The sequence below is a fragment of the Argopecten irradians genome, chromosome 4 (genome assembly GCF_041381155.1).
Source record: "Argopecten irradians isolate NY chromosome 4, Ai_NY, whole genome shotgun sequence".
In the NCBI taxonomy this organism is placed as follows: domain Eukaryota; kingdom Metazoa; phylum Mollusca; class Bivalvia; order Pectinida; family Pectinidae; genus Argopecten; species Argopecten irradians.
This window is the reverse complement of record NC_091137.1, coordinates 20,916,724-20,944,487: the sequence shown is the minus strand read 5'-3', so window position 1 is coordinate 20,944,487 and position 27,764 is coordinate 20,916,724. Positions and strand designations below refer to the sequence as shown.

The window sequence follows — 27,764 nt, the reverse complement described above, 5'->3', positions numbered from 1 at the left end:
TCATACTATTATGCAACCCTGCTCGATCTGAAAATACCGGATTCACACCAACGGCACATTGTTGAAAATAATAATGAACTAATTGTCTTGCTAAGACATATAGACAAACTACTCTTTTAAGAGACATTTTTTGAAATAGTATAATCCCTTGGTGGACATTTATTCTAGTTCGTGTGTATCGTAATTTTTAAAGGTTGAACGTTTTAGGAAACGCGACGCACAGCGGAAATTTTTCTAAAATGATGCACGACAAATGTGCATTTTAGAACTTTTCACTCGGCGGCGGCGAAAATGGGGGGGGGGGGGGGGGGCAAAAAGAAAACAAAATGACATGTTCCCCCCCCCCCCCCCCGCTTCCGCCATCGATTGGACATCATGGGAATTTTGCCGTTTTGATATAATGTATGTATACATGAGAGATTAAATCCATGATTTCTTAACGAGGTATTTGATATGATGGATGTTTTCAGAATTTATTTTCCAGTGGTCTTCTGCAGTTATGATTATCATTAAAGGCTAATATTTTTTTCTCAAAATAACAACATATGCTACTCCTACTCCTTAACTTTGAGCTACAAAATGCACCATTTTCAGCCATTTTTTGTCAGATTTAAGTCTTTATAGAAAACGCTCTGGTGTTTTGTAAATATTTTGCATATCAAAAGGGAATCCATTAGTTGCTATCACATCATCGATATTCCAGGGGTTACTATCACTGTTTTCACATCCAAACGGCAATGATAGTAACCACCTACTACAGTGCCAGGTTTATTGGCGGAGGAAAGCCGGAGTACCCGAAGAAAAACCACCGACTAACGGTCAGCATCTGGCAACTGCCCCAAATGGAATTCGAAATCAGCATCTTTGAGGCGGAGGGCTTTTGGTAATATGTCGGAATATCTTAACCACTCGGACACCGCAGCCACTCTAACGTTTGGAATTCCGTCCTTAAAGGCCCACTACCTTTCCGAAACGGCTATTATTTTATAAGATGGAATTTTTAGAGTCGCAAAAGTTACTAATTTACCGTTAATATTTCACTAATCATTATCTTCTGAAGAATTTAATTTAAAAAAAAAATGTTAATTTTCATAACGCGGGTCGTCTTATGTTTCCCGCCGTCGTCCTAAATATCATGCCATAGTTGACCATCACTTCGTCAGACGGCAAAACAGCTAAATGAATCTCCATAGTTATCACATATTAAAAAAATCTTGCATATGTTTGGTGTTGTTACCTCATCTTAGGCCATCGATATGTATTTTCTTATGTTATTAATGTTTTAAGGAACATTTAAATTTTGCTTGGGAAAGGTAGTGGGCCTTTAATACAATTGAAACACCATGTGCATGCAGGGCCTAGTTTCATCAACATTTCTTAACATAAAGAATTCCTTAAATTAATAATTTTCATAGGAAAACATTTTAGAATTTAAGGAACTCTAATAATTTCCTATGTATACTGGCAGATGATCAGCTTTCGCCGAGTACCAATTATAATTCTCGCCATGGCAAATCTAATCAATAAAGCCCTTCTCTGATTGAAGACATCAGCAGATAAATTACTGTTAAACTCGGTGAGACTTTAAAAAAAAGAAAAAAAAGACAGTATTCAATTTTTAATTAAGAATGTAAGACATTATAAATATAGTATAAAACAAGGACCAAGGAACTGTAAATAGACATGCGGGGATTCGTGTAAATAGAACAGAGGATCCCGCCAAACCACAACCAAACATAATGATTATACGGTGGCTGATTTGTGCCATTTCGTCTTTTCGTCTTTTCGACCCGAAAAGACGAAACTTAACAAATTTAAATTTCGTCTTTTCGCGGCGAATAGACGAAAAGACGAAAGGTCAAACACGAAAAGACGAAAGTGATACACGCTAATTAGCGACTCTGATTTTCGTCTTTTCGCCTTCAAAAATCTCGTCTTTTCGCCCCGAAAAGACGAAAATTAACAAAACTTTAATTTCGTCTTTTCGCCCCGTTTTCGTCTTTTCGCCCCAAAAAGACTTTTCGTGTTCTGGTCCGGTGTGGAAGTCATTCTAAGGGCGAAAAGACGAAAAGACGAGAATTAAGATATTAAATTTCGTCTTTTCGGGGTGAAAAGACGAAAAGACAAAATGGCATAAATCAGGCGTAGGATTAAGATAAAGTAACATTAAGGAAAAGGCGCATCTAAGCATCAATGATTACGAACTTTTCAATGTGGTCAAGGGACGAAATCGACTAACTAACAGACCGAAGCCAGGTAGACCAGGTAGCCTAGGTAGACCATGTACCATGCTGATTTCCAAAAAAAAATGTTTCAAAATTCGTCTGTGATCATACAACTGCATATGCGATGGCGAGGATAAAACTGAATAATGGGTCGTTTTCGATTGTATAAGGTTTTGGCCGGTTGTACCAAGTAGTTCGGCTATGAATTAAAGACAGACCTGGCGATTTTATATTGTTTTCAGACAAGCCTTGACAAAGCCTTCACAGGTCCGTTTTATACATGGAGTCAAGGATTTTTAAGTATACGTCCTTGATGGAGTAAACGAAAACGGTCATGCAAGCTAATAACTTTTACTTTCCCTGCAAAATTGTCGATCTCGTTTTACAGTTTCGGACAGGTAGCAGGTCATTCAATCAATTGTAATTCCCTTCGTTAAGGAATGTTGATGGAACTGATGCGTGCCTTTATTAATGAAATTAATATATTACGCTTTAAAATCCCCGTCGTGGGCCCCTTTCTCGACCCTTTCGATGCTTGCTTCATGGTCATGACAGTGCTTGTTTTTCAAGCACTATCGTGAATTCAAACTTCAGCGTTTTATTGATTGAGATGGTGGTATGTTGCTAACCCAAACGAACAAGCGAAAGGTAATGTCAATTGAATGTTGATAATATTGTCTCATCATTTGACTTTTGAGTTATATGTGACTAAATGAAATAATTGAATGTATGTCTCATTCGTTATTTATATATAATTAAAAAAATAATTAGGATGTAAATATGCTCCGTATTGACAATACATGTTTGTTTTGTGAACTATACATTTCATAAATTATACTGTTACTCCAACAATGTTAGAGGTTTACACGATCGACGAGATACTTTTTAATATTGCATCCAACCAATGTGATCAGGATGGAGTAAGGCATCATACACGAGTAGGAGTACACTACTGTTTGAAACCTACACGAGTAGGAGTACACTACTGTTTGAAACCTACCATTATATAATTATATATTGATGCAAAATTAATCAACTGAACCAATTTTCAAATCCAGCGAATGCAGGTATAACGTTATGTTTGTTTGTTTCCCTGTTCTTCTACAATACAATGATAAATACTTTAATGATTTAATATAAATCATGCACGGCATAGGAAGAGGGAAGCTCTACTTGTTTATTTTATTTCTATTTCATGTAGAAGACATGATTTAGAAATAAAAGGATGCACTTTAAACTATAGGAGTATATGATGTAATAATTGTCTAGCATAAACTCAAAGATTCGGATTTCTCTGTGTCCATTAAAGGCCTGGAATGCTGCGTATGCGAATCCTATGATTTGCACCATTTGTTGACGTTATGTGACGTCATGATTCCTTGTGCTCATCTTCGCCTCGGTGGATATTTTGACTGCATTCTATAGCTTTTAATTTTCAAAGTGTTATTATTATTATTCAAAAATTATAAAAAAAAAATGTTTAATTATTCCTGTTATGCATTTGCATTAGTTAAATATACATTTATTGGGGAGAGCAGTACCGGAGCAACTCACAACCTCCTCATATGTATGAAAAAATGGCGGCAGCAAACTGTAGCTGTCAGTGTGTAGGATTGAATTTTGAAGATTGTATTTTTCTTATATTTTCGTGTATCTGTTACGTTAGAAGTGCTTCGCACTTACAATTACATATGCATAATATGTAAATATAATACAGAAGAACACGGAAAATTCATTTCTGGTCCATTGCCATGACCATATTATTTTAAACAAGTGCTCTTTTGAATTGTAAATACAAATAGCACTGACCCGTTTCTTTAATGCTTCACTACTGCTTCTGCCAAACAATGTCCACAATCATCATACTGATTATATTGACATGCCAGAAGTGTGCATGGTTAAGATATAAAAATATTTAAAACATGATAAAATATATTATTCTAAGCCAGTGACGTTAACAACTGAGATTTAAAGATATCTAGGATATCTGAGACATTGTGTACAGCCGGTTTTATTCCTTGTATATCCTGTTATATTTGATTAAATATTTATATATGTGCTCTAAAAGTGATTTTATTGACATCGATCGATCCTTACTGAATTGGACTAGTACTTCTTAGACTTTGTACAGACTAATTGTTAGATTTATCATGGAATACTTTTATGTTGTAGACATCCTCCTGAGCGACTAATGATTTAAGACAAAATGATGGAGGATGCAGGGAGTGAAACGCTGAAAAAGCAATTTCAGCTGTTACAGGAACAGCAACAGAAAAAGCTTCAACGAAGAAAGCAGAGACAGGATCAAAAGGAAAAATCTTCTATTCAAAAACCCGAGACAGCTCCAACTTTTGGTGTAGAAGACCATTTAGATTTAAAGGTATGAAATTCAAATAAAATACAAAACCATGATTTTGAATTAGAAATTCAGCATTGAGCTCAACAATATAGGCATGCAAATTTTCATTATTTAATGATACACATGATGTTATGAACATAAAACATATACAATCACACCATGTAACAAATCACACCATGCAACAGTAACAAATTAATCAAAAATTTATGCAATATGGTAATGCAAATGTAGAAGTTACCCATAACAAATTTGTAGTTGCCAAAAATCAATATTTATAACAAAAACTGCTATCTAAGTCTAGTATCTATTCTAGAAAGAAATTGACCGTTCTAGCTGCTTTGCTAACACAAAAACTTATATATATATATACCAATATACTTTAGATAATTATGTCAAAAATACACCTCCTTGTATTTATGATGTACAAATGTATGTGATTATTTGAAGCTTGCTGATCCAGTACCTAAAGGAAGTAGTTATTTATCAGAAGAGCTTGTTGATCATTTAAACCAGCAGATAAGGGTAAGTACTGGTATAATACCTGGTATATCTTATAGTAGATAGTGCCACAGTTATCAACTTAACATTAATGATAGTATTTAGTAAGCTGATAATTCATTTGGATTCTAGTCCTATCTATTTACATTCATTTCCTTATTTTGCAATATTCATTAGTTTTCAAACTTTGTTTAAAATACATTTGTGTTTTTTTTTACTTACTTATCAATGGTATATGTCTTTATATTGCATATTAGCAAAATGGACTTGCTCAAAACTTCCAACTTTTTTTTTGTATTTGCAATAATGGTTACTACTATAGTGACAACTGGTTCTCTGAAGTTGTAAGTTTGTGTGTTTATGGTCTATGTAAAACGCATGTATATTAAAATTACATTGTACATGTACAATTGTTCTCTTTTTTTTTTCAGGAATTAAAAGATGAAAATGGGCGAGTTTACAAACTCTTAAGCGAAAAAGATTTTGAACTTCGAAACATGAAAAAGAAGAGAGAGGAAGATAAAGCAGGTATGTCAGTATGTAATTTGTGCTCTTATTTCAGAAAGCTATTCTCACAATCGCTAGTTTATTATTAATTACTTTATACGATAACCACATAACTTTTACCTGAATTTCACTGTTAAGTTTTGGGTTCGTGCAGAAGTCCTAGTTGTACCCCTCTCCTTCAAAAGTGCAAGTACAATTACCGACCCCTTAAAAAATATCTGGAGCACTGGACAATGTGTCTTTAAACTTCTAAGGTTCAAGATTGCATACTTGCAAGATTGTATCACTATTCTCATTTTTAAAATCCCAAATTAGTTTGTTTATGATAATGCTAACAAATATTCCATTCCCTGTACACATAACAACTTCCAAAGTAATATTTGTAATATCTCAGAAAAAATGCTACAATTAATTCAAAGACTTATTTTCCTAGATTAAACCAAAAGCACCATTTACGTTAACAAATTTTTTTCTGGGACAATGATTTAGGTTACCCATTGTTACTCAAATGTCATAGCAAGACCATCTCTCTTGGTGATTCTTAAACCAAACAATTCAAAGTTTTTTTTTGTAAATTGAGATGAAAGTAACTGGTAGTATTGCAGTACATATTCAGGTGACTAACTTATCCAGATGTCAAATTAACTGATATGGGTAGAAATGGCTGGGGATATAAATATGTCTTTTGAAGCATTTCATGTGTTTTTCTTGTTTCGCCAAACCAAGTATGTGAAATACTACATGTCAACATTAGGTCCTTGTTGCTCTATAAAATCAAAATGTGATATTGGCATTTAAAATTCTCTTTGGTTCCAACATTTGCTTACAGGAGCTTCTGGTGTAACCAATGAGACAGCAGCTACAAAAATTGTTGAATTGTCTAAAAAAGTACGAGAGCTGACATCAGAGATGGAAGCAGAAAAGACCAAAAGTAAACAGCTTGCCAGAAAATGTATAGACCTAAGTAATCAGGTGAGTAGCAAACTTTACTCTGTAGCCAATGTCATTGGTCTAATACTGAAGGAAATTTCACTTGCTATGGTGGTCGAGTGGTTAAGATGTTCCAACATATTACCACAATCTCTGGGTTGCAAGTTCAAATCTAATGTGGGACAGATGCCAGGTACTGACTGCTGGCCGGTGGTTTTTCTCTGGGTACTCCGGTTTTGTCCACCAACAAACCTGGCATGTCCTTACATGACATTTGTTCCTATCTGTATTTGAGCAGTATGTAATTGATGTATTATAGACATATAGAATAACTTTATGATTGCCTCAGTAGTAAACAATGATATCTATAACATTCCACCTTGTAGCTCTTAAAGTTCAAGAGATCTTTTGTTAAAGCAAATTTATTTGGCATTCTAAGCTAAGATGTGCAGTGTATAATATATATTATTCTGTCCTGTTCTGCATGTTTTAATACAATTTCATAAAAACAGAATGAGGTCATTGAAAGTTATACAGGCTCCACTGCATGGAAATAAAAAATAACATTTCCATTTGTTTGTTCCTATTTCTCAGATTTCCAGTATTCCACAAGAGGCAAGGTCAATGATGGGGTCAGCTGTCAGTTTGCGGACACAGTTAGAGGAAAAGGTTTTTACTGTTATGAAGATATATATATCTACACATACCAAACTTTACATTCCAACATTCAGTCCCAGTTCGAATTAATTGTCATTTTAGTTATTTTTTTCCTTTCTTTTAACTTTATATCTATTTATCTAACATGGTCGCAACTGTCAATTGTGTTAATTTTTCAGTTATCAAAAAGTCTAGGATTGTGATAAAATTTTCATTACCTTTCAGTCTGAAGATCAAGTTGATGTAAAGGCGATCCAAGATAAATTAAAGCAGACAGAATCCAAAATGGCAGATTATCGTAACCAGTGTTCCTCTTTAAAACAAGAATTAAAAGTTGTACATAAGGTATGTACCGGTGTGTTTCTTTTGATCAATTCATTTTTTAATTGTGAAAATATAATATGGATGTATAAACTTGACCCAAACAAATTTTTGTATTTTACATGAATGATTAGGTAGAAATACACGCATAATTCAGTTTTAAATAATGACCTTTGGTGTTCTATTATAAGATTTCTATGTATATTAAATATTCAGTAGTATATTAAAATTTTTCTTTAATTCTTCAATTTAGCACAAGTGTGCTATGATTTGAATATACATAAATTCAATGCTATATGTAAAAGTTGTAGTTGGGCAATTTCAGTTTAGACTGATGAAATGTGTGTGAATTGTCAGGTGCTGAGCCAGGAGTTGGGTGATAATGTTAATGTACAAAGTCTGCTCAACAGTAACAGTTCCTGGAGAGGACGCTCACAACAGATTCTGGCTCTACAGGCTAAGGTAGGTACCATGAATCACCTTTCCACACTTACATTGGCTTGGTTAAATTGTTAGACCCATACAGACATAAAGACATGAGACTATGAGGTAAGAGCAAGCTACTTCTATGTGTATTGCAGGCCCATCATACCTCTTGTTAGTAAATCATATCCTCTTTATTGTTTTTAGTAATATTGAGTCTGACACAGCTGGTCATGACAAGTCAATCACTGTAAATCATAACACAGGAGCTTATTGTTCTGTCAATATATGGAATAAATATATAAAAAATATCCCTATATACTATATTAAAACATGTTTTTATATATAAAAAAAATCCTATATACTATATATAGTATAAATGTTTTGTATATATGTGTAAATATATCTATGGTATATGATGACAGAACGTCAAGGTCCTGTGATCATGATGAGGTCTTAATTGATTTTGACAAAACTTTGTAAACAACATCTATTGGTCTGTCCTCCTTCAGGTATAGGGGTGGGACAGAATGTTTGTAAACCTTATACACATACAAATATGTTGATGATGTTTGAAATATCCAGGTTAATAATTTGGTACTATTTCTGCTATAAGTTTCATCTAAAGAGAACATGAAACTTCACATTTCTTGATTAACAAAATGTGTTAGTTATACTTTCCCTTACACAACAGGTTGAAGATCTACGCTCACAACTTGCTAGTAAGAACAAGCCAGAGGGAGACCTTGAGAAGGAGATGATGGGGAATACTTCGTCACGACGAAGAACTGCAGATGATCGTCACAGAGAGCAGCTTCGGAAGCTGGAGAAAGAGAGAAAAGAGTCACAGGAGGTAGGGAGATAGTTTATTGTTGTTTTAAGGAAGGATAATTAGGGCTTTGGATAAAAAGTTCTAGCTCAGACAATGTAGAATTGTGAATAGGATATGATATATAGAATTAACTAGTTTTACCCTGAGGATTTGATGAGGGCAACCTGGGGAGTGATGTTCTTCATCTCTTATCTAATGTTGGGCTCTGCTATTGGATGAACAATTAAGAATATTTTCTCCATAACTGGAGATGTTTGAGATGATTCTACATAAGTGTTGGGGAGGAAGCAATAATTATTCTCTAGCCAGACCATTTAAATGCCAAGCGATTAAATGGTGGCAAAAAGCATTGACACAAACTGATTGAATTCTCTGTACTAGTTTTATTGTTGTAAGTAGTTACGAAAATAGAAGTATCACAACCTAAGCAATGACACATTTCATTCTGAGATCGTGGACGACAGATATCATAGCCAAGGAGGTGACGGTTGGAAGTATCACACCTTTGAAGTGAAATAGCTGTTACATCCTAAAGAGTGACAAAGGAATATTTAATTTGTGAAATATTTGAAAAATAATTTTTAACCTATTGTTGTCTTAAGAGATTTCTTTGATAGTAAGTGAAGCTGATCTGTGACCTTTAACCTTACAGAAACAAGCCAATGAACTAAAGGCTTTAGAGGAAGACCATGAGGCTTTAAAGAAAAAGCTAGATGCTTCAAAGACAAGGTAATGCTAAAAATTGCTGATCATTAACCAGATTTTCAATATTATTTTACTGTTATTTATGCTATTATAATCCCTCAGAATTAAACTATCATATACCTGGCATACAGAAAGTCTGTCCCACTTTATAAACTGGTTTTGTGTTCCTCCATGTATCAGTGTACAGTGGACCCTCGATAATCCGGACACCTTCGTTCCCAGCCTAAACCGTCCGGATTACGAGTTTTCCGGACTGCCGAATTCCGTGTTCTTAGTCAATTAAATTATCACGTATGAGTTACTCCACTTGACCTTGTAATCGATGATAGGCTTTTATGTAATATACGTGTATCATAAAAATAATTAATACTTCGTTTGTTATGTTTTATAGGTATTTTTATATCATTACGTTAAGAATATTAAATAAACGTATTTCTTTTTTCAAAATACGAAACCTAAAGCCATCGTTAATTGTGTACTACATGTATGTATGTATATATAGCTACGTATCCCACTCTTGATCTGTCGTACGGCAAATTGCCTAACCAAGGATCAATATCACCTACGTTCTTGGCATAAAAAAAACTATGATAATGAGTAGCTGTGAATATTTTGTGAACTCATATAATTGTTATTTTATATATTGTGTGTTTTTAATGACCAATTCCACAAGTCTTTGCTTTCTGACTTACAGATGTGTGTAACAACCACGCGCCCGTTCAGTCTAGCTTCGTGCACAATGTCACACACGTGTAAATGGCATGTGCCGTAGCCTTTATATCTTATACAACAGACGATGAATTTGAATAGATTCACATGCATTTAAAATTCTTATTAATTTTGTGAGTTTTATCTCACTTTATTGTATCCGATACTCATAGCGATATATTCTGCATGCGATTAAGTAAGGTATCTATAGCATACACGTATGTACCCGTACCCAAGCTCAAACTGCATGTTTAAAAGCGTGCGGCTAAAAATATATCGCCTTTCTCAATTACAACACTGAAGTTTGATCTCCTATAGAAATCAAATTCACACGGTTACATGACTGCAAGTACCCGTGTGAAAGGTGTTCAGTTTACAATCGCCCGTGGCTATGACCTGGATGCCGTCGTTATGACAACACACTCAGTGTGTATTTTACACATGACTGTACATGTAGCTGGCCTTGGATTTTCTCGGCACGTGGCGACAACAAATTGTCCGGATTATTTAACGAAAATCACATTCAGTTCCCAAAATGGAGTTCCGGATTTGGAATACGAATTTCCAGACTAGTGAGTATAAATAACGTTACGGAAATCCGTTCCCTGACATTTCTGTCCGGATTGTGAGTTTTCCGGACTATCGGCGTCCGGATTATCGCGGGTCCACTGTAGTAGAAATACAAAAAACCAAACAAACCCCAAAACAAACAAATTAAAACAACCTTATTTGATTACTACACTTACTATATGTACCATATTACCAATGCATATCTTTGCTTTCAGGAACAAAGTTTTAGCCAACGAGATTAAGTCAATCAAGGCACAGATGCAAACTTGTATACAGAAAGGCCAACATGATGATGAACTGATTGAGGCCCTCATGGTGAGTGTTACATCAGAGATCAGGTATCAATGTGGCCCTCATGGTGAGTGTTACATCAGAGATCAGGTATCAATGTGGCCCTCATGGTGAGTGTTACATCAGAGATCAGGTATCAATGTGGCCCTCATGGTGAGTGTTACATCAGAGATCAGGTATCAATGTGGCCCTCATGGTGAGTGTTACATCAGAGATCAGGTATCAATGTGGCCCTCATGGTGAGTGTTACATCAGAGATCAGGTATCAATGTGACCCTCATGGTGAGTGTTACATCAGAGATCAGGTATCAATGTGGCCCTCATGGTGAGTGTTACATCAGAGATCAGGTATCAATGTGGCCCTCATGGTGAGTGTTACATCAGAGATCAGGTATCAATGTGGCCCTCATGGTGAGTGTTACATCAGAGATTAGGTATCAATGTGGCCCTCATGGTGAATGTTACATCAGAGATCAGGTATCAATGTGGCCCTCATGGTGAGTGTTACATCAGAGATTAGGTATCAATGGGGCCTCATGGTGAATGTTACATCAGAGATCAGGTATCAATGTGACCCTCATGGTGAGTGTTACATCAGAGATTAGGTATCAATGTGGCCCTCATGGTGAATGTTACATCAGAGATCAGGTATCAATGTGACCCTCATGGTGAGTGTTACATCAGAGATTAGGTATCAATGTGGCCCTCATGGTGAATGTTACATCAGAGATCAGGTATCAATGTGGCCCTCATGGTGAGTGTTACATCAGAGATCAGGTATCAATGTGGCCCTCATGGTGAGTGTTACATCAGAGATCAGGTATCAATGTGACCCTCATGGTGAGTGTTACATCAGAGATCAGGTATCAATGTGGCCCTCACGGTGAGTGTTACATCAGAGATTAGGTATCAATGTGGCCCTCATGGTGAATGTTACATCAGAGATCAGGTATCAATGTGGCCCTCATGGTGAGTGTTACATCAGAGATCAGGTATCAATGTGGCCCTCATGGTGAGTGTTACATCAGAGATCAGGTATCAATGTGGCCCTCATGGTGAGTGTTACATCAGAGATCAGGTATCAATGTGGCCCTCATGGTGAGTGTTACATCAGAGATCAGGTATCAATGTGGCCCTCATGGTGAGTGTTACATCAGAGATCAGGTATCAATGTGGCCCTCATGGTGAGTGTTACATCAGAGATCAGGTATCAATGTGGCCCTCATGGTGAGTGTTACACATCAGAGATTAGGTATCAATGTGGGCCCTCATGGTGATGTTACATCAGAGATCATAGGTATCAATGTGGCCCTCATGGTGAGTGTTACATCAGAGATCAGGTATCAATGTGGCCCTCATGGTGAGTGTTACATCAGAGATCAGGTATCAATGTGGCCCTCATGGTGAGTGTTACATCAGAGATCAGGTATCAATGTGGCCCTCATGGTGAGTGTTACATCAGAGATCAGGTATCAATGTGGCCCTCATGGTGAGTGTTACATCAGAGATCAGGTATCAATGTGCCCTCATGGTGAGTGTTACATCAGAGATCAGGTATCAATGTGGCCCTCATGGTGAGTGTTACATCAGAGATCAGGTATCAATGTGGCCCTCATGGTGAGTGTTACATCAGAGATAGGTATCAATGTGGCCCTCATGGTGAGTGTTACATCAGAGATCAGGTATCAATGTGGCCCTCATGGTGAGTGTTACATCAGAGATTAGGTATCAATGTGGCCCTCATGGTGAATGTTACATCAGAGATTAGGTATCAATGTGGCCCTCATGGTGAGTGTTACATCAGAGATCAGGTATCAATGTGGCTCTCATGGTGAGTGTTACATCAGAGATCAGGTATCAATGTGGCCCTCATGGTGAGTGTTACATCAGAGATCAGGTATCAATGTGGCCCTCATGGTGAGTGTTACATTAGAGATCAGGTATCAATGTGACCCTCATGGTGAGTGTTACATCAGAGATCAGATATCAATGTGGCCCTCATGGTGAGTTTTACATCAGAGATCAGGTATCAATGTGGCCCTCATGGTGAGTGTTACATCAGAGATCAGGTATCAATGTGGCCCTCATGGTGAGTGTTACATCAGAGATCAGGTATCAATGTGGCCCTCATGGTGAATGTTACATCAGAGATCAGGTATCAATGTGACCCTCATGGTGAGTGTTACATCAGAGATTAGGTATCAATGTGGCCCTCATGGTGAATGTTACATCAGAGATCAGGTATCAATGTGGCCCTCATGGTGAGTGTTACATCAGAGATCAGGTATCAATGTGGCCCTCATGGTGAGTGTTACATCAGAGATCAGGTGTCAATGTGGCCCTCATGGTGAGTGTTACATCAGAGATCAGGTATCAATGTGGCCCTCATGGTGAGTGTTACATCAGAGATCAGGTATCAATGTGGCCCTCATGGTGAGTGTTACATCAGAGATCAGGTATCAATGTGGCCCTCATGGTGAGTGTTACATCAGAGATCAGGTATCAATGTGGCCCTCATGGTGAGTGTTACATCAGAGATCAGGTATCAATGTGGCCCTCATGGTGAGTGTTACATCAGAGATCAGGTATCAATGTGGCCCTCATGGTGAGTGTTACATCAGAGATCAGGTATCAATGTGGCCCTCATGGTGAGTGTTACATCAGAGATCAGGTATCAATGTGGCCCTCATGGTGAGTGTTACATCAGAGATCAGGTATCAATGTGGCCCTCATGGTGAGTGTTACATCAGAGATCAGGTATCAATGTGGCCCTCATGGTGAGTGTTACATCAGAGATCAGGTATCAATGTGGCCCTCATGGTGAGTGTTACATCAGAGATCAGGTATCAATGTCCAAATGGAAGACTTTTGAGATTTTGAAACAAGTCTTTAAAAGCTTCTTAGTCCCAAACCATACACACCTCACCTTTCAGAATAAACAATCACTTACTGATTGTGTAGGAAGCTTCTTAGAATCAAAGAATGTGAAGTCTTTATTTTACAAGGCCTATGGTCACTATGCAATCTACATTTATCTGTAAAAAAGGTAATTTTTGATAAAGTAATCCATTGTTCACAGATAAGATAATTCTTTTTTGTTCAGCGTCAACAAACAAAGCTACAAAAGATGTTGGAAGAGTCCGGTAACAACCAGTCAGCCAACAATCAACAGGCTGAGGCTCAGATCAAACACATGTCCATGAAAGCTCAACAGGACAGTAACATTGTACAGCAACTCAAGGTCATAGTCACAGAGAAGGAGTCAAAAGTTCACCAACTAGAGGACGAAATCAGACAGCTGAAACTCAATGTAAGTATTAGTCATGCTTAAATCAAACAGCTGAAACTCAATGTAAGTATTAGTCATGCTTAAATCAAACAGCTGAAACTCAGTGTAAGTGTCAGGTTTATGTCAGACAGCTGAAACTAAATGTAAGTGTCAGTCAGACTTAAATAAGCTAGTTGAAACTCAATGTAAGTGTCAGTCAGACTTAATTTAGACAGCTGAAACTCAATGTAAGTGTCAGTCAGACTTAATTTAGACAGCTGAAACTCAATGTAAGTGTCAGTCAGACTTAATTTAGACAGCTGAAACTCAATGTAAGTGTCAGTCAGACTTAATTTAGACAGCTGAAACTCAATGTAAGTGTCAGTCAGACTTAATTTAGACAGCTGAAACTCAATGTAAGTGTCAGTCAGACTTAATTTAGACAGCTGAAACTTAATGTAAGTGTCATTTAGACTTAATTTAGACAGCTGAAACTCAATGTAAGTGTCAGTCAGACTTAATTTAGACAGCTGAAACTCAATGTAAGTGTCAGTCAGACTTAATTTAGACAGCTGAAACTCAATGTAAGTGTCAGTCAGACTTAAGATCAGACAGCTGAAACTCAATGTAAGTATTAGTCATGCTTAAATCAAACAGCTGAAACTCAATGTAAGTGTCAGTCAGACTTAATTTAGACAGCTGAAACTCAATGTAAGTGTCAGTCAGACTTAATTTAAACAGCTGAAACTCAATGTAAGTGTCAGTCAGACTTAATTTAGACAGCTGAAACTCAATGTAAGTGTCAGTCAGACTTAAGATCAGACAGCTGAAACTCAATGTAAGTGTCAGTCAGACTTAATTTAGACAGCTGAAACTCAATGTAAGTGTCAGTCAGACTTAATTTAGACAGCTGAAACTTAATGTAAGTGTCATTTAGACTTAATTTAGACAGCTGAAACTCAATGTAAGTGTCAGTCAGACTTAATTTAGACAGCTGAAACTCAATGTAAGTGTCAGTCAGACTTAATTTAGACAGCTGAAACTCAATGTAAGTGTCAGTCAGACTTAAGATTAGACAGCTGAAACTCAATGTAAGTATTATAGTCATGCTTAAATCAAACAGCTGAAACTCAATGTAAGTGTCAGTCAGACTTAATTCAGACAGCTGAAACTCAATGTAAATGTCAGTCAGACTTAATTTAGACAGCTGAAACTCAATGTAAGTGTCAGTCAGACTTAATTTAGACAGCTGAAACTCAATGTAAGTGTCAGTCAGACTTAATTTAGACAGCTGAAACTCAATGTAAGTGTCAGTCAGACTTACATCAGACAGCTTAAACAAGTACTACATGTAATGCTGCATCAATAATGACATTGAAATCACTTACATGATTCAGCTTCCAATAAGATAGAGAATTTTTTAACGTCTATGATAGACTTTTCAGTGAATATTATTAATTGTATACCATTAGCATCTACACAAAGCTCAAGAAGAAGGTGTCAGTCAGCTGTTTCAACAAGTGAATAATCGGCCGCCGTCATCTATACCGAGTAGTCGTCCGATGACCAGTGATAACAACATAGAACTCGACTTCACAGTATCCTCTGTCACCCCGACACAATCAAGGTAACCTTCATAATGCAACCAACTGATAAATATGAGATATTTTACAGTAAATTAACCGATGCATACTACAGTATACCAAGGCATTATGTGATACAGTGAAACCTGTCTTAGCGAACACCTCTGTTGACAAGTTTGACTGACAGTATTGGTGTATGTAAGTATCATTCAATACAAATTAAGTTCCCTGTTCTTTTATTATAGAATGAGCGAGAGGCCTCCGTCTGGAATGAAGGATCGCCCCCTATCATCTGCCATGGATAGACCTTCGACATCCAACAGTGTGATGGACAGCTCACGGATACCATCACGGAAGTCTGCTCGTACACCTACAAAGTATGTTGATGATAGAATGTTAAATGATCTCCCATAACATAAACCTACTGAAATGACAGCATTTGGTACTGTATTGGCATTTAGTGGAAACTATGCATGTTGTAAAAGCTATATAATGTTAATATGTATACACTTGTACTATTGAGCATTTAATTTTCCTAAGATTGTTATACATATAATGTGATTAAATCAAATGATTCTACAAAAATCTGGATACCTTGGTAAAAACAAGATTTTTATTTGGTTTTATCAAATCAAAGTCATGTTGATACAAGTATATCATGCTTTAAGAATTAAGCTCTGTAGTTATAGAGGGAATCATAACATATCTTATGATGTCTTATACTTCATATATTTTCTTTGGAATAATTTATAAAAATTTAACAGTTGTTGGTTATTAGAGATTTTCCATTTTCTTCAGTAACCTTGCCGACCGACAGACAATTGCAGACTTAAGTTATCAATGCCAGGAATATCACACAATAATGCAGGCCACGGAGGTGGAGAGAGATCGTCTATCAGAGCTCGTTAAAGTCGTACAGGAAAGGTAAAATATATAGGATCATATTAATGATACATGACTGATGTATTATTTTAACCAATTTATTAAAATTACCACTACAGTCATGAAAGATTTAAAATGCATTAGGGCCATTTAGTGTTACTGTCGTGTCGGTCTAACCTTTGACGATGACAGTGATGTACTCGCCGCGCAACTTGCACAATACTATTGCATACTGGGTTACAATATAATGCTAAACGCGAGTTGATTGGTTGGTGGGCGTGGCTTATATCGTGTGATATGTGTGACCCGCGTGTGATAGATCTATCCTGAACTCATCGGGTATTACCTTACTCATAAGAACTAGATCTATCCTGAACTCATTGGGTATTACCCTATTCATAAGAACTGCACGATGTGCCCATACTTTCTAATACCCGCAGTTTTTACAACAGACGTTTCTTCAAAAGAAAGCTCTGGCATTAAATGCGATAACGCTGTTTTCATGAGCTGCTGTCCGTGTTTCAGCCAGGATAAACTGGATTACTTTTCGCGTCATCGCTAGCATAATTCACAGTAGGGAATGTGCGTCACAAACGTTAGCTAGGCTACTTCGAGAACAACGAAATGGCTGCCATGAGGCCCGCCTAGCGGTAAGTTTACCTCTGTTTGTTTCTTTATCAATCAATGTCTTAAATATCGATGCCGTCTAAAGTACTTTTAATTCACTTCAGATTTATGGGCTGTTAATGGATTTCTTACAGAATGTGTCGTTTTTTCAAACATTCAAGGACAAACATCGTACGCTCGTAGATCTAACGCTGTTAACGTTAGGCCTTAACGTCATTGTATCCATATTGACACTGTACCCAAATTGATACCCTAATTGAGAAAAAAGCTGAAACATTTTTTTTGTTAAATTTTACCTCATTTTTCAGTGGTGATACCAAAGGTGCATCATTTATTGATAATTACGCTTCGTTTTATGCAACTAATTCTGTTATTTTCTCTGAAATATAACTTTGAAATTGATAACTTGGTCTGAAATGTGTTAATCCCTAGAAATGTGGCCGTGCGACAATTACTTTTTGTACTATGGTCATGTTTTTTTCAAAGCGTAAGGCCTCCTCAATGAAATTTTATTAAATAATGAAATTTAAGATATAAACACTCAACGGAAATAGAAAAAATATAGTTGCCTTACATTATTTTTTTTATTTAATCAAGTGCATATTGCTCTCTGTATAGCGTTATTTCTCCATCTTGATTTTTACTAAAACTGTTACTAGATTCAAATATCTTGTAACTTGATTGATCCATAATTATGTTTGCAGTATTTTTACATTGATTGTTTTTACAATCATCAAAAATAATTGATCGTGTTCTTATGACATATACACCATATTGGAACAATATAGACTTTGGTGAATGCCACAGAAAACTGAATTTAGATCATTGGAATATCACATAAGTCATTACCTGGTCTTACAAGAGTACTGAATTAGCGCAGGTACTGTTGTGAAAACACTTGTACAATTTTTACAGTAAAATGTATCACTGCATTCAGTATAAGTCGGTATAATAAACACAACCACACCCCATTTATGTAGTAAAATCACAAAAATCTATATATATTGATTTTTCTTACTTTTATACATTTTTTTCTTGCTGGGTATCAATTTGGGTACACATAATGTGACAAAACTAGAAATTTCGACAAAGGTTATTAATCATTCTAACAGTAAAAATAATCACAGTAATATAAAAAACAAAGCATCAAAATAAAGTTTGTATGCTCTTCTTAAAAACAAATCAGAAAAAATGAAACACACAAGCAACAAATGTCATATAAGAGAAATCTGTGTGTATTGGTATCAATTTGGGTACAATGACGTTACGTGGAAATGCAGCAAATTGCCTCTAAATTCTAAAATGGCCGATGGAACCGTTTGCGGCGTACGAACATTCCTCTCCAATAAATGGGTCATTATTTTATGACTGTTTATTCTATAAACTTTAGACTTGATTGGTAATTTTGCTTGGGTTCCGATGAACAGGTGAATGGGTCAAATGTCTCCCGTGCAGTCATAAACTTGTGACAACTTCCTCTCGTAACGTCAGGGTTTTATTTACTTATCTCATGAAAAGAGATGAAAAATAATCCTTTAGTTTATAATGAAGATCAAGTATTTCACGAAAGTTTACCGTCCGTCAGTACCCCGTTAGCATACGTTTTTCTTAGCAGGCGCAGCCATATGCCTAAACTCCGCCCACTTGTTCTATCGCCTGGCGTCGGGTAGGATATATCTAAACTCCGCCCCTCAAGACAATTGACAGAACCCCTCGACCAGTTGATAATACTGCCGCTCAACATACCGAGGTATTACATCATTTATTTTGTCAATGGTTAGACCGACACGACAGTAGTTTTCATCGAGCTAATGAAGAAGTTATTTAGTATGGACCCAAAAGTCTTAAAGGGAACTTTCTCAAATTTTCTGCTTTAGCAAAGGGATTTGGACTGTCAGATTATTTTGTCGGGGAACTTATTTTGTATAAATGTGGGTCTGGCCCTATTTTTATTAAGCATTTAATATTATCAAGCATTCAATAATATAATGCTTAATTTTTGCTCCTTCTGTATTTGTAGAATGACTGCACAGACCAATCAATTGACAGAATTACAAAATGAGCTTGTACAACAAAGACGAAGGAATGCTCTTCTAGAGAAACAAATTGGTAAAAACAAAGTGGAACAACAAAATCTCATCAACAAATCAAGTAGTGAGTATAAATACTTCTCTATAACAACAAAATCTCATCAACAAATCAAGTAGTGAGTATAAATACTTCTCTATAACAACAAAATCTCATCAACAAATCAAGTAGTGAGTATAAATACTTCTCTATAACAACAAAATCTCATCAACAAATCAAGTAGTGAGTATAAATACTTCTCTATAACAACAAAATCTCATCAACAAATCAAGTAGTGAGTATAAATACTTCTCTATAACAACAAAATCTCATCAACAAATCAAGTAGTGAGTATAAATACTCAAACAAAATCTCATCAACAAATCAAGTAGTGAGTATAAATACTCAAACAAAATCTCATCAACAAATCAAGTAGTGAGTATAAATACTTCTCTATAACAACAAAATCTCATCAACAAATCAAGTAGTGAGTATAAATATACTTCTCTATAACAACAAAATCTCATCAATAAATCAAGTAGTGAGTATAAATACTTCTCTACAACAACAAAATCTCATCAACAGATCAAGTAGTGAGTATAAATATACTTCTCTATAACAACAAAATCTCATCAATAAATCAAGTAGTGAGTATAAATACTTCTCTATAACAACAAAATCTCATCAACAAATCAAGTAGTGAGTATAAATACTTCTCTATAACAACAAAATCTCATCAACAAATCAAGTAGTGAGTATAAATACTTCTCTATAACAACAAAATCTCATCAACAAATCAAGTAGTGAGTATAAATACTTCTCTATAACAACAAAATCTCATCAACAAATCAAGTAGTGAGTATAAATACTTTTCTATAGCAAAAAAAATCTCATCACCAAATCAAGTAGTGAGTATAAATACTTCTCTACAACAACAAAATCTCATCAACAAATCAAGTAGTGAGCATAAATACTTCTCTATAACAACAAAATCTCATCAATAAATCAAGTAGTGAGTATAAATACTTCTCTATAACAACAAAATCTCATCAACAAATCAAGTAGTGAGTATAAATACTCAAACAAAATCTCATCAACAAATCAAGTAGTGAGTATAAATACTTCTCTATAACAACAAAATCTCATCAACAAATCAAGTAGTGAGTATAAATACTTCTCTATAACAACAAAATCTCATCAACAAATCAAGTAGTGAGTATAAATACTTCTCTACAACAACAAAATCTCATCAACAAATCAAGTAGTGAGTATAAATACTTCTCTATAGCAACAAAATCTCATCAACAAATCAAGTAGTGAGTATAAATATACTTCTCTATAACAACAAAATCTCATCAACAAATCAAGTAGTGAGTATAAATACTTCTCTATAACAACAAAATCTCATCAACAAATCAAGTAGTGAGTATAAATACTTCTCTATAACAACAAAATCTCATCAACAAATCAAGTAGTGAGTATAAATACTTCTCTATAACAACAAAATCTCATCAACAAATCAAGTAGTGAGTATAAATACTTCTCTATAACAACAAAATCTCATCAACAAATCAAGTAGTGAGTATAAATACTTCTCTATAACAACAAAATCTCATCAACAAATCAAGTAGTGAGTATAAATACTTCTCTATAACAACAAAATCTCATCAACAAATCAAGTAGTGAGTATAAATACTTCTCTATAACAACAAAATCTCATCAACAAATCAAGTAGTGAGTATAAATACTTCTCTATAACAACAAAATCTCATCAACAAATCAAGTAGTGAGTATAAATACTCAAACAAAATCTCATCAACAAATCAAGTAGTGAGTATAAATATACTTCTCTACAACAACAAAATCTCATCAACAAATCAAGTAGTGAGTATAAATACTCAAACAAAATCTCATCAACAGATCAAGTAGTGAGTATAAATACTCAAACAAAATCTCATCAACAAATCAAGTAGTGAGTATAAATACTTCTCTATAACAACAAAATCTCATCAACAAATCAAGTAGTGAGTATAAATACTTCTCTATAACAACAAAATCTCATCAACAAATCAAGTAGTGAGTATAAATACTTCTCTATAACAACAAAATCTCATCAACAAATCAAGTAGTGAGTATAAATATACTTCTCTATAACAACAAAATCTCATCAACAAATCAAGTAGTGAGTATAAATACTTCTCTATAACAACAAAATCTCATCAACAAATCAAGTAGTGAGTATAAATACTTCTCTATAACAACTAAATCTCATCAACAAATCAAGTAGTGAGTATAAATACTTCTCTATAACAACAAAATCTCATCAACAAATCAAGTAGTGAGTATAAATACTTCTCTATAACAACAAAATCTCATCAACAAATCAAGTAGTGAGCATAAATACTTCTCTATAACAACAAAATCTCATCAATAAATCAAGTAGTGAGTATAAATACTTCTCTATAACAACTAAATCTCATCAACAAATCAAGTAGTGAGTATAAATACTTTTCTATAGCAAAAAAATCTCATCACCAAATCAAGTAGTGAGTATAAATAATTCTCTATAACAACAAAATCTCATCAACAGATCAAGTAGTGAGTATAAATATACTTCTCTATAACAACAAAATCTCATCAACAAATCAAGTAGTGAGTATAAATATACTTCTCTATAACAACAAAATCTCATCAACAAATCAAGTAGTGAGTATAAATATACTTCTCTATAACAACAAAATCTCATCAACAAATCAAGTAGTGAGCATAAATACTTCTCTATAACAACAAAATCTCATCAATAAATCAAGTAGTGAGTATAAATACTTCTCTATATCAACAAAATCTCATCAACAAATCAAGTAGTGAGTATAAATACTTCTCTAAAACAACAAAATCTCATCAACAAATCAAGTAGTGAGTATAAATATACTTCTCTATAACAACAAAATCTCATCAATCAAAATCAAGTAGTGAGTATAAATACTCAAACAAAAATCTCATCAACAAATCAAGTAGTGAGTATAAATATACTTCTCTATAACAACAAAATCTCATCAACAAATCAAGTAGTGAGTATAAATATACTTCTCTATAACAACAAAATCTCATCAATAAATCAAGTAGTGAGTATAAATATACTTCTCTATAACAACAAAATCTCATCAATAAATCAAGTAGTGAGTATAAATACTCAAACAAAATCTCATCAACAAATCAAGTAGTGAGCATAAATACTTCTCTATAGCAAGAAAAAATCTCATCAACAAATCAAGTAGTGAGTATAAATACTCTCTAACAACAAAATCTCATCAACAAATCAAGTAGTGAGTATAAATACTTCTCTATAACAACAAAATCTCATCAACAAATCAAGTAGTGAGTATAAATACTTCTCTATAGCAACAAAATCTCATCAACAAATCAAGTAGTGAGTATAAATACTTCTCTATAGCAACAAAATCTCATCAACAAATCAAGTAGTGAGTATAAATACTTCTCATAAACAAAATCTCATCAACAAATCAAGTAGTGAGTATAAATACTCTCTATACAACAAAATCTCATCACAAATCAAGTAGTGAGTATAAATACTCAAACAAAATCTCATCACCAAATCAAGTAGTGAGTATAAATACTTCTCTTTAGCAAAAAAATCTCATCACCAAATCAAGTAGTGAGTATAAATACTTCTATAGCAACAAAATCTCATCGACAAATCAAGTACATGTAGTGAGCATAAATACTTCTGTAACAAGAAAATCTTTAATGATCCTGATGTAAGACTGTAACACTTTGAAAAGAAGTAAAATGAGCGATTTAAGTAACTAACCTAAAGTCAATGTTTAATGATGCTCATCAAATACATAGAAAGCATACTAAGTCCTGTGTTCAAATTGTGAAGGATGCAAGGCTAACCAGTTTTGGTCATGTAATTATATTTAAAAATTGATATACATGTAGTTACTACAGTAATTTAAAGTGAATAGTCGGGCAAAGAAAACCAGTCTAAATGCGTTCATTGGCCTTCCAAAAGTTCTCACATATTAATGCGACGGTCAAGGTCTGCTTACGTTTCCCAGTTCTGACCATTGAAATAAAGAAAAGGTGAAAACATTGAAAGCGAGGCTGCGTGGAAATGTAACCACGGGCATAGTCAGCCGGGAGGACGTTTTAGGATTCCTATACTTTAAATTAATTTCTACGTGCGCAGACAGATTTTGACGAGAAAGTTTATTTTTCTATTCCATAAGAAATTATTCTGGATACATTCACACCATTTTTACCGACTTTAGCCATCCTTGCCCGACTGTTCACTTTAAAACATGTTTATAATGAACACACTTGAACAGATTTATGGTTATAACATCGTAATTTCCCTGTCAAGGTTCCTATAAGATGTTTGTAATGTGTGTATAACAAAACTTATAACAAAGTAATTTTGCTGGTCTTCAAAAGTTTGTTATAACCGTGTATTACTATTAATGTTCTTCCAGGTGCTGTCCCTCGATCGAGGAAGCAGACATCGGGTCGTGGCAGCAGCCAATCAACGATGTCTGCTAACCCCTTATCCTCGAGCATGCTGGGAAAGGACATGATGGGTGTGATGGAGGAAGAGGATCTCGATACAATGAATGTAGAGGAGATCAAAACAAGGTAAGATGTAGGATATTTCCTGTTTGGACCTCTTAAGGCATTAAAACTACTTCCTTGGTATAAGTTATTCAGACACAATCCAAAAAGTCACTCTTCTCTCTGAGTGCTTGTATTTGATCCAACTTTTATAATTCTTCTTCTCTGGGTCATAACTCTTAAACCTTTAAGAAATAGCAATTATCATTGTAGTATACATGAATATGACTATAAGATCGTTCAGTGTGATGTTGTTTTTTGTATTTTGACCTCAAACATTCAAAGGTTTATTCCAGAGTGATATCATTATTACATTACTTCTATCATAAAATTTGATGCTGACTTTGAAATCTAGACGTACCCATAATTTTAGTACATTGGTAAATTGGTAGATTCTTTTTCTTCATATACTATGAAGAAAAAATGCAAGGATGGCACGAAAATCTGACGTAATCATGACGTCACAATAGAGACATCGACGTTGCGTATTGATTTAGAATAAATAATCCATTGGAAAATCAAAAGAATCGTACGTTTAAATGTACTTTAAGTTAACAGATAGTCTGAAAAATTAATTATAAGCATTGATGTAACTATTTTTCAACTTCATAGGATTATGAAATAAATTTTGTTTGCAAACTTTTGTGAGAATCAGCTACGCGGATTCACACAGTTTGCTAACAAAATTTTTTTCATACCCCTATGATGTTATAAAATAGTAACATCAATGCTAAATGATCCAACAATGTTTGTTTTTATAGTTTGGAGATCCAGCGTGATGAGAACACAGCCCTGAAGACAGCCCTACAGAGCACACTTAAGGCTAAGGAAGAGGACCTACACACCTACTACAATATCATGGAGGAGACCAAGAAAGTCTTCCTTCAGGCCCTCAGACAATATAAACAGAATGTGGTCGGCACGTGACCTAAGGTCAACAGGTTTAAGGGTAAAAGTGCATATTAATTATGAGGTACATTCTGTGAGAAAGACATTTTTCTGCTCGTTAACATTTTCTTGTTATTTTCATATTTTCCTTCACTTGAAAAGCAAAGAACTTGTTGAAATTTGTCATGATTGGTATGTCTGACTATAAGTTTCTGATGGGCTGAAAATGAAATATACAAGTGGCTTGTGATTCTTGTGTTTCATCTGTGTTTAAAAAAAAGGAATTACTACATGGAAACATATTTCATTTAATGTGAAAAGTGAATTATAAATATAATGTCACTAATTTTACTTACATCAAATTTGCTATTTTTTTGTGAAAATCAACTACACTGTTTCACATAGTTTACAAACATTTTTTCATACTTCTATAAATTTAAAATTAGTGACATCAATGCTTCAATGAAGGGAGGTGTGTACATACATTGTCAGCCATGCACTGTCAATGATTCTTTTGATATTGGTCAGGCAACCTTTAAATCATTTGAAATACAATCACACATAGATTATATAAAATGTCTTCTAACATGTAGGTCAGACGTGAAAAACATATGAAAATATGTGATGTTTTTGTCCTTCCTTTTTATTTTCCTATGAAGGACAATTTGTTTTCACAAACAAATTTGATACATCTGGAAAAGATATCTGTGATATCTTAAGGTTGTACGTTACAGATATATCTCACACATGGTAAATGTGGCGTGTGTTAGACCCTACAGTGTATGTATCATGATAGTCACAGTAATAGTGTATTATACAAATATGTTTTGTACTTATGTACAAATGGGTTCTCTCCGTCTGTTTGTCCTTCTGTCCAATGACTTTTCCAAATTTCCGAGTTGTTCCATATCATTACAAAATTTTCTTCTATTAAGTGGTCTTCTCACAATAGTGCCTTAGTTTGCTGTGGAACATTTTTTTGATGTTGATGGTTTCCATGGAAATAAGTAGTTAAAATCTCTGAAATTTCTGCTTTTATTACATCAAAGTGAGCTGTCTTGTTGTGTGATCAACTATTGAGGAGTTTTCAATTTGACACTGCCGTGGTTAAAATCATATTCAGATTCATTATTACAAGTATGTCCAGAACACCTCATTTACATACAAATTAGCATGAGTTGACTGTGCATGCCAAAGTACATGTAGTAATCTCTTATCCAGATATATCCATCACATAGATCAATGTTTGTGAAATATTTGCCTTGGTTCCCAAACAATGAAAATAATCATTGTCTTGATGTAAATTGTCATTATATAAAATGTAATTCTCAGTACTGATCACTCCATCTGTTTTAGTGTATCTACAACTCAGGCTTTTTAACAATTGCCTTGAGAAGAAAGTTTTCTTATTTGAGTAGATAAGATTTGTAGATATCGGTGGTAGATATCTGATAATGAATACAAATTGACATTTCAACAAATTTCTTTGTATTATAAAATGTTTAAGTTATTCATCAGGTTATTTATTGTTCAATTGAAACATTCTTTGGTGCTTTTTAATTTACATTGATGGTAATTGTTAAAACTGAATAATTGTATATGGTTTTAGAATAGTGTCCATTTTAAATGACGTACATAGGTATTACTTGTGATGAAGGAAACCTTGGATCAGATACAATTTACAAGTTCAAGACAGGATCATATCAATAACTCATATAAAATTAATGCTGTTGCACGTTTATTCACATATTTAACTCAAAGTAGGCTACAATTTTTCAAGTCAAAATGTTTTTGGGAAAAATGGGACAGAAAGTAGCCGACATTTTGTTTGAGTTTAGACTGCTGATGTCATTATTATCATTGTGTAATATTTACACTGATGTATGAACTTATGTTCATTGTTTTGCTGTTAATTTATTCTTAAATATAGACAAGTCTTTCGACTATTTATTCCAATTAGAGAAATTTTGATATAATATAGACAATTTTTAATTTGTCTTCTCTAAGGACCAATAAGATATAAGGCTGCGTTTCACATCATCAACATTCTCTTAGAAGTGCTTCTAGTCTGAAATGGTTTGAATAGAGATTTTATTGAATAAACCATGATGCTGTAGATAAACAAAACTAGAAAGTTTGAATCTACGCATGCTTTTTGTATGATTGCTATTGAAGAAAAAACACAAGTATCCTAGTTAATCCCCATAATGTAATCTATCAATTAATGGACCACCAGCGTATCATTATATATATTCAAAAATATGCACAAACTGTTTTACACATGAGATAGGAAATGATTGTTACAACCTGGGTGGTATTATTGGATTGTGAATAGATTTTGTTTAGAGGATGCTGTATTTATCACAGCTTCATGGGTTGTAGCAGAATTATATCCTCTACTAGAGTTTGTAGTTCTATGTTAGAGAAGGCTTAACAAAACAAAGAAATATATCACATTCTTTATATTATCTACTAATAGATACAAAAGGATCTTCAATTCGTTGACACAACCCTTGTTACTTAAGAGTTTTTAAAAGTTCGTTTAATGATTTATTTAAAAAGAAAGCTAGCTATATAATTCTCTGTCCTTTAATTACGCAAAACTATTTCTGTTAGATTGGTAAACGGCTATCTTTTATGAGTGTGATATTCTGCTGTATAGATACCGTTCCTTCTGTAGTGACAGTCACAAAGTACCTCAAAATACACTACTTAAAGATTATGATGGGGCGATATTTTGTGACATTGTTAACAAAACTTCATTAAATAAAAATATGTTGTTTTAATATAA

General features: G+C 34.4%; 1 protein-coding gene across 3 annotated transcripts; it reads left to right on the top strand.

Annotated features, from left to right (window-relative positions):
• Window positions 1–2,785: 2,785 nt before the first annotated feature.
• On the top strand, window positions 2,786–27,764 carry LOC138320911 (coiled-coil domain-containing protein 13-like). Of its 3 annotated transcripts, none has more exons than XM_069264214.1 (18): window positions 2,786–2,873; window positions 4,398–4,605; window positions 5,032–5,106; window positions 5,514–5,610; window positions 6,419–6,561; window positions 7,114–7,188; window positions 7,402–7,521; window positions 7,855–7,959; window positions 8,615–8,773; window positions 9,405–9,481; window positions 10,951–11,050; window positions 14,130–14,336; window positions 15,767–15,921; window positions 16,123–16,254; window positions 16,676–16,801; window positions 19,407–19,540; window positions 23,950–24,109; window positions 24,847–27,764. In XM_069264214.1, exons 2-18 carry the CDS (start codon window positions 4,432–4,434, stop codon window positions 25,010–25,012), a joined length of 2,205 nt encoding a protein of 734 aa, XP_069120315.1. In that variant the 5' UTR covers window positions 2,786–2,873; window positions 4,398–4,431; the 3' UTR covers window positions 25,013–27,764. The 3 variants fall into 3 exon arrangements, with proteins under 3 accessions (XP_069120315.1, XP_069120317.1, XP_069120316.1); XM_069264215.1 differs by lacking the exon at window positions 2,786–2,873 and adding an exon at window positions 3,532–3,588; XM_069264216.1 differs by lacking the exons at window positions 19,407–19,540; window positions 23,950–24,109; window positions 24,847–27,764 and adding an exon at window positions 17,285–17,687.

Bases quoted from the DNA above. Each gene is read 5' to 3' on its own strand.
- LOC138320911 (XM_069264214.1), top strand. From the start codon at position 4,432: ATGATGGAGGATGCAGGGAGTGAAACGCTGAAAAAGCAATTTCAGCTG. The intron at 16,255-16,675 runs GTATGTTGATGA...CATTTTCTTCAG, and splicing joins TCTGCTCGTACACCTACAAA to TAACCTTGCCGACCGACAGA. The intron at 24,110-24,846 runs GTAAGATGTAGG...TTGTTTTTATAG, and splicing joins GTAGAGGAGATCAAAACAAG to TTTGGAGATCCAGCGTGATG.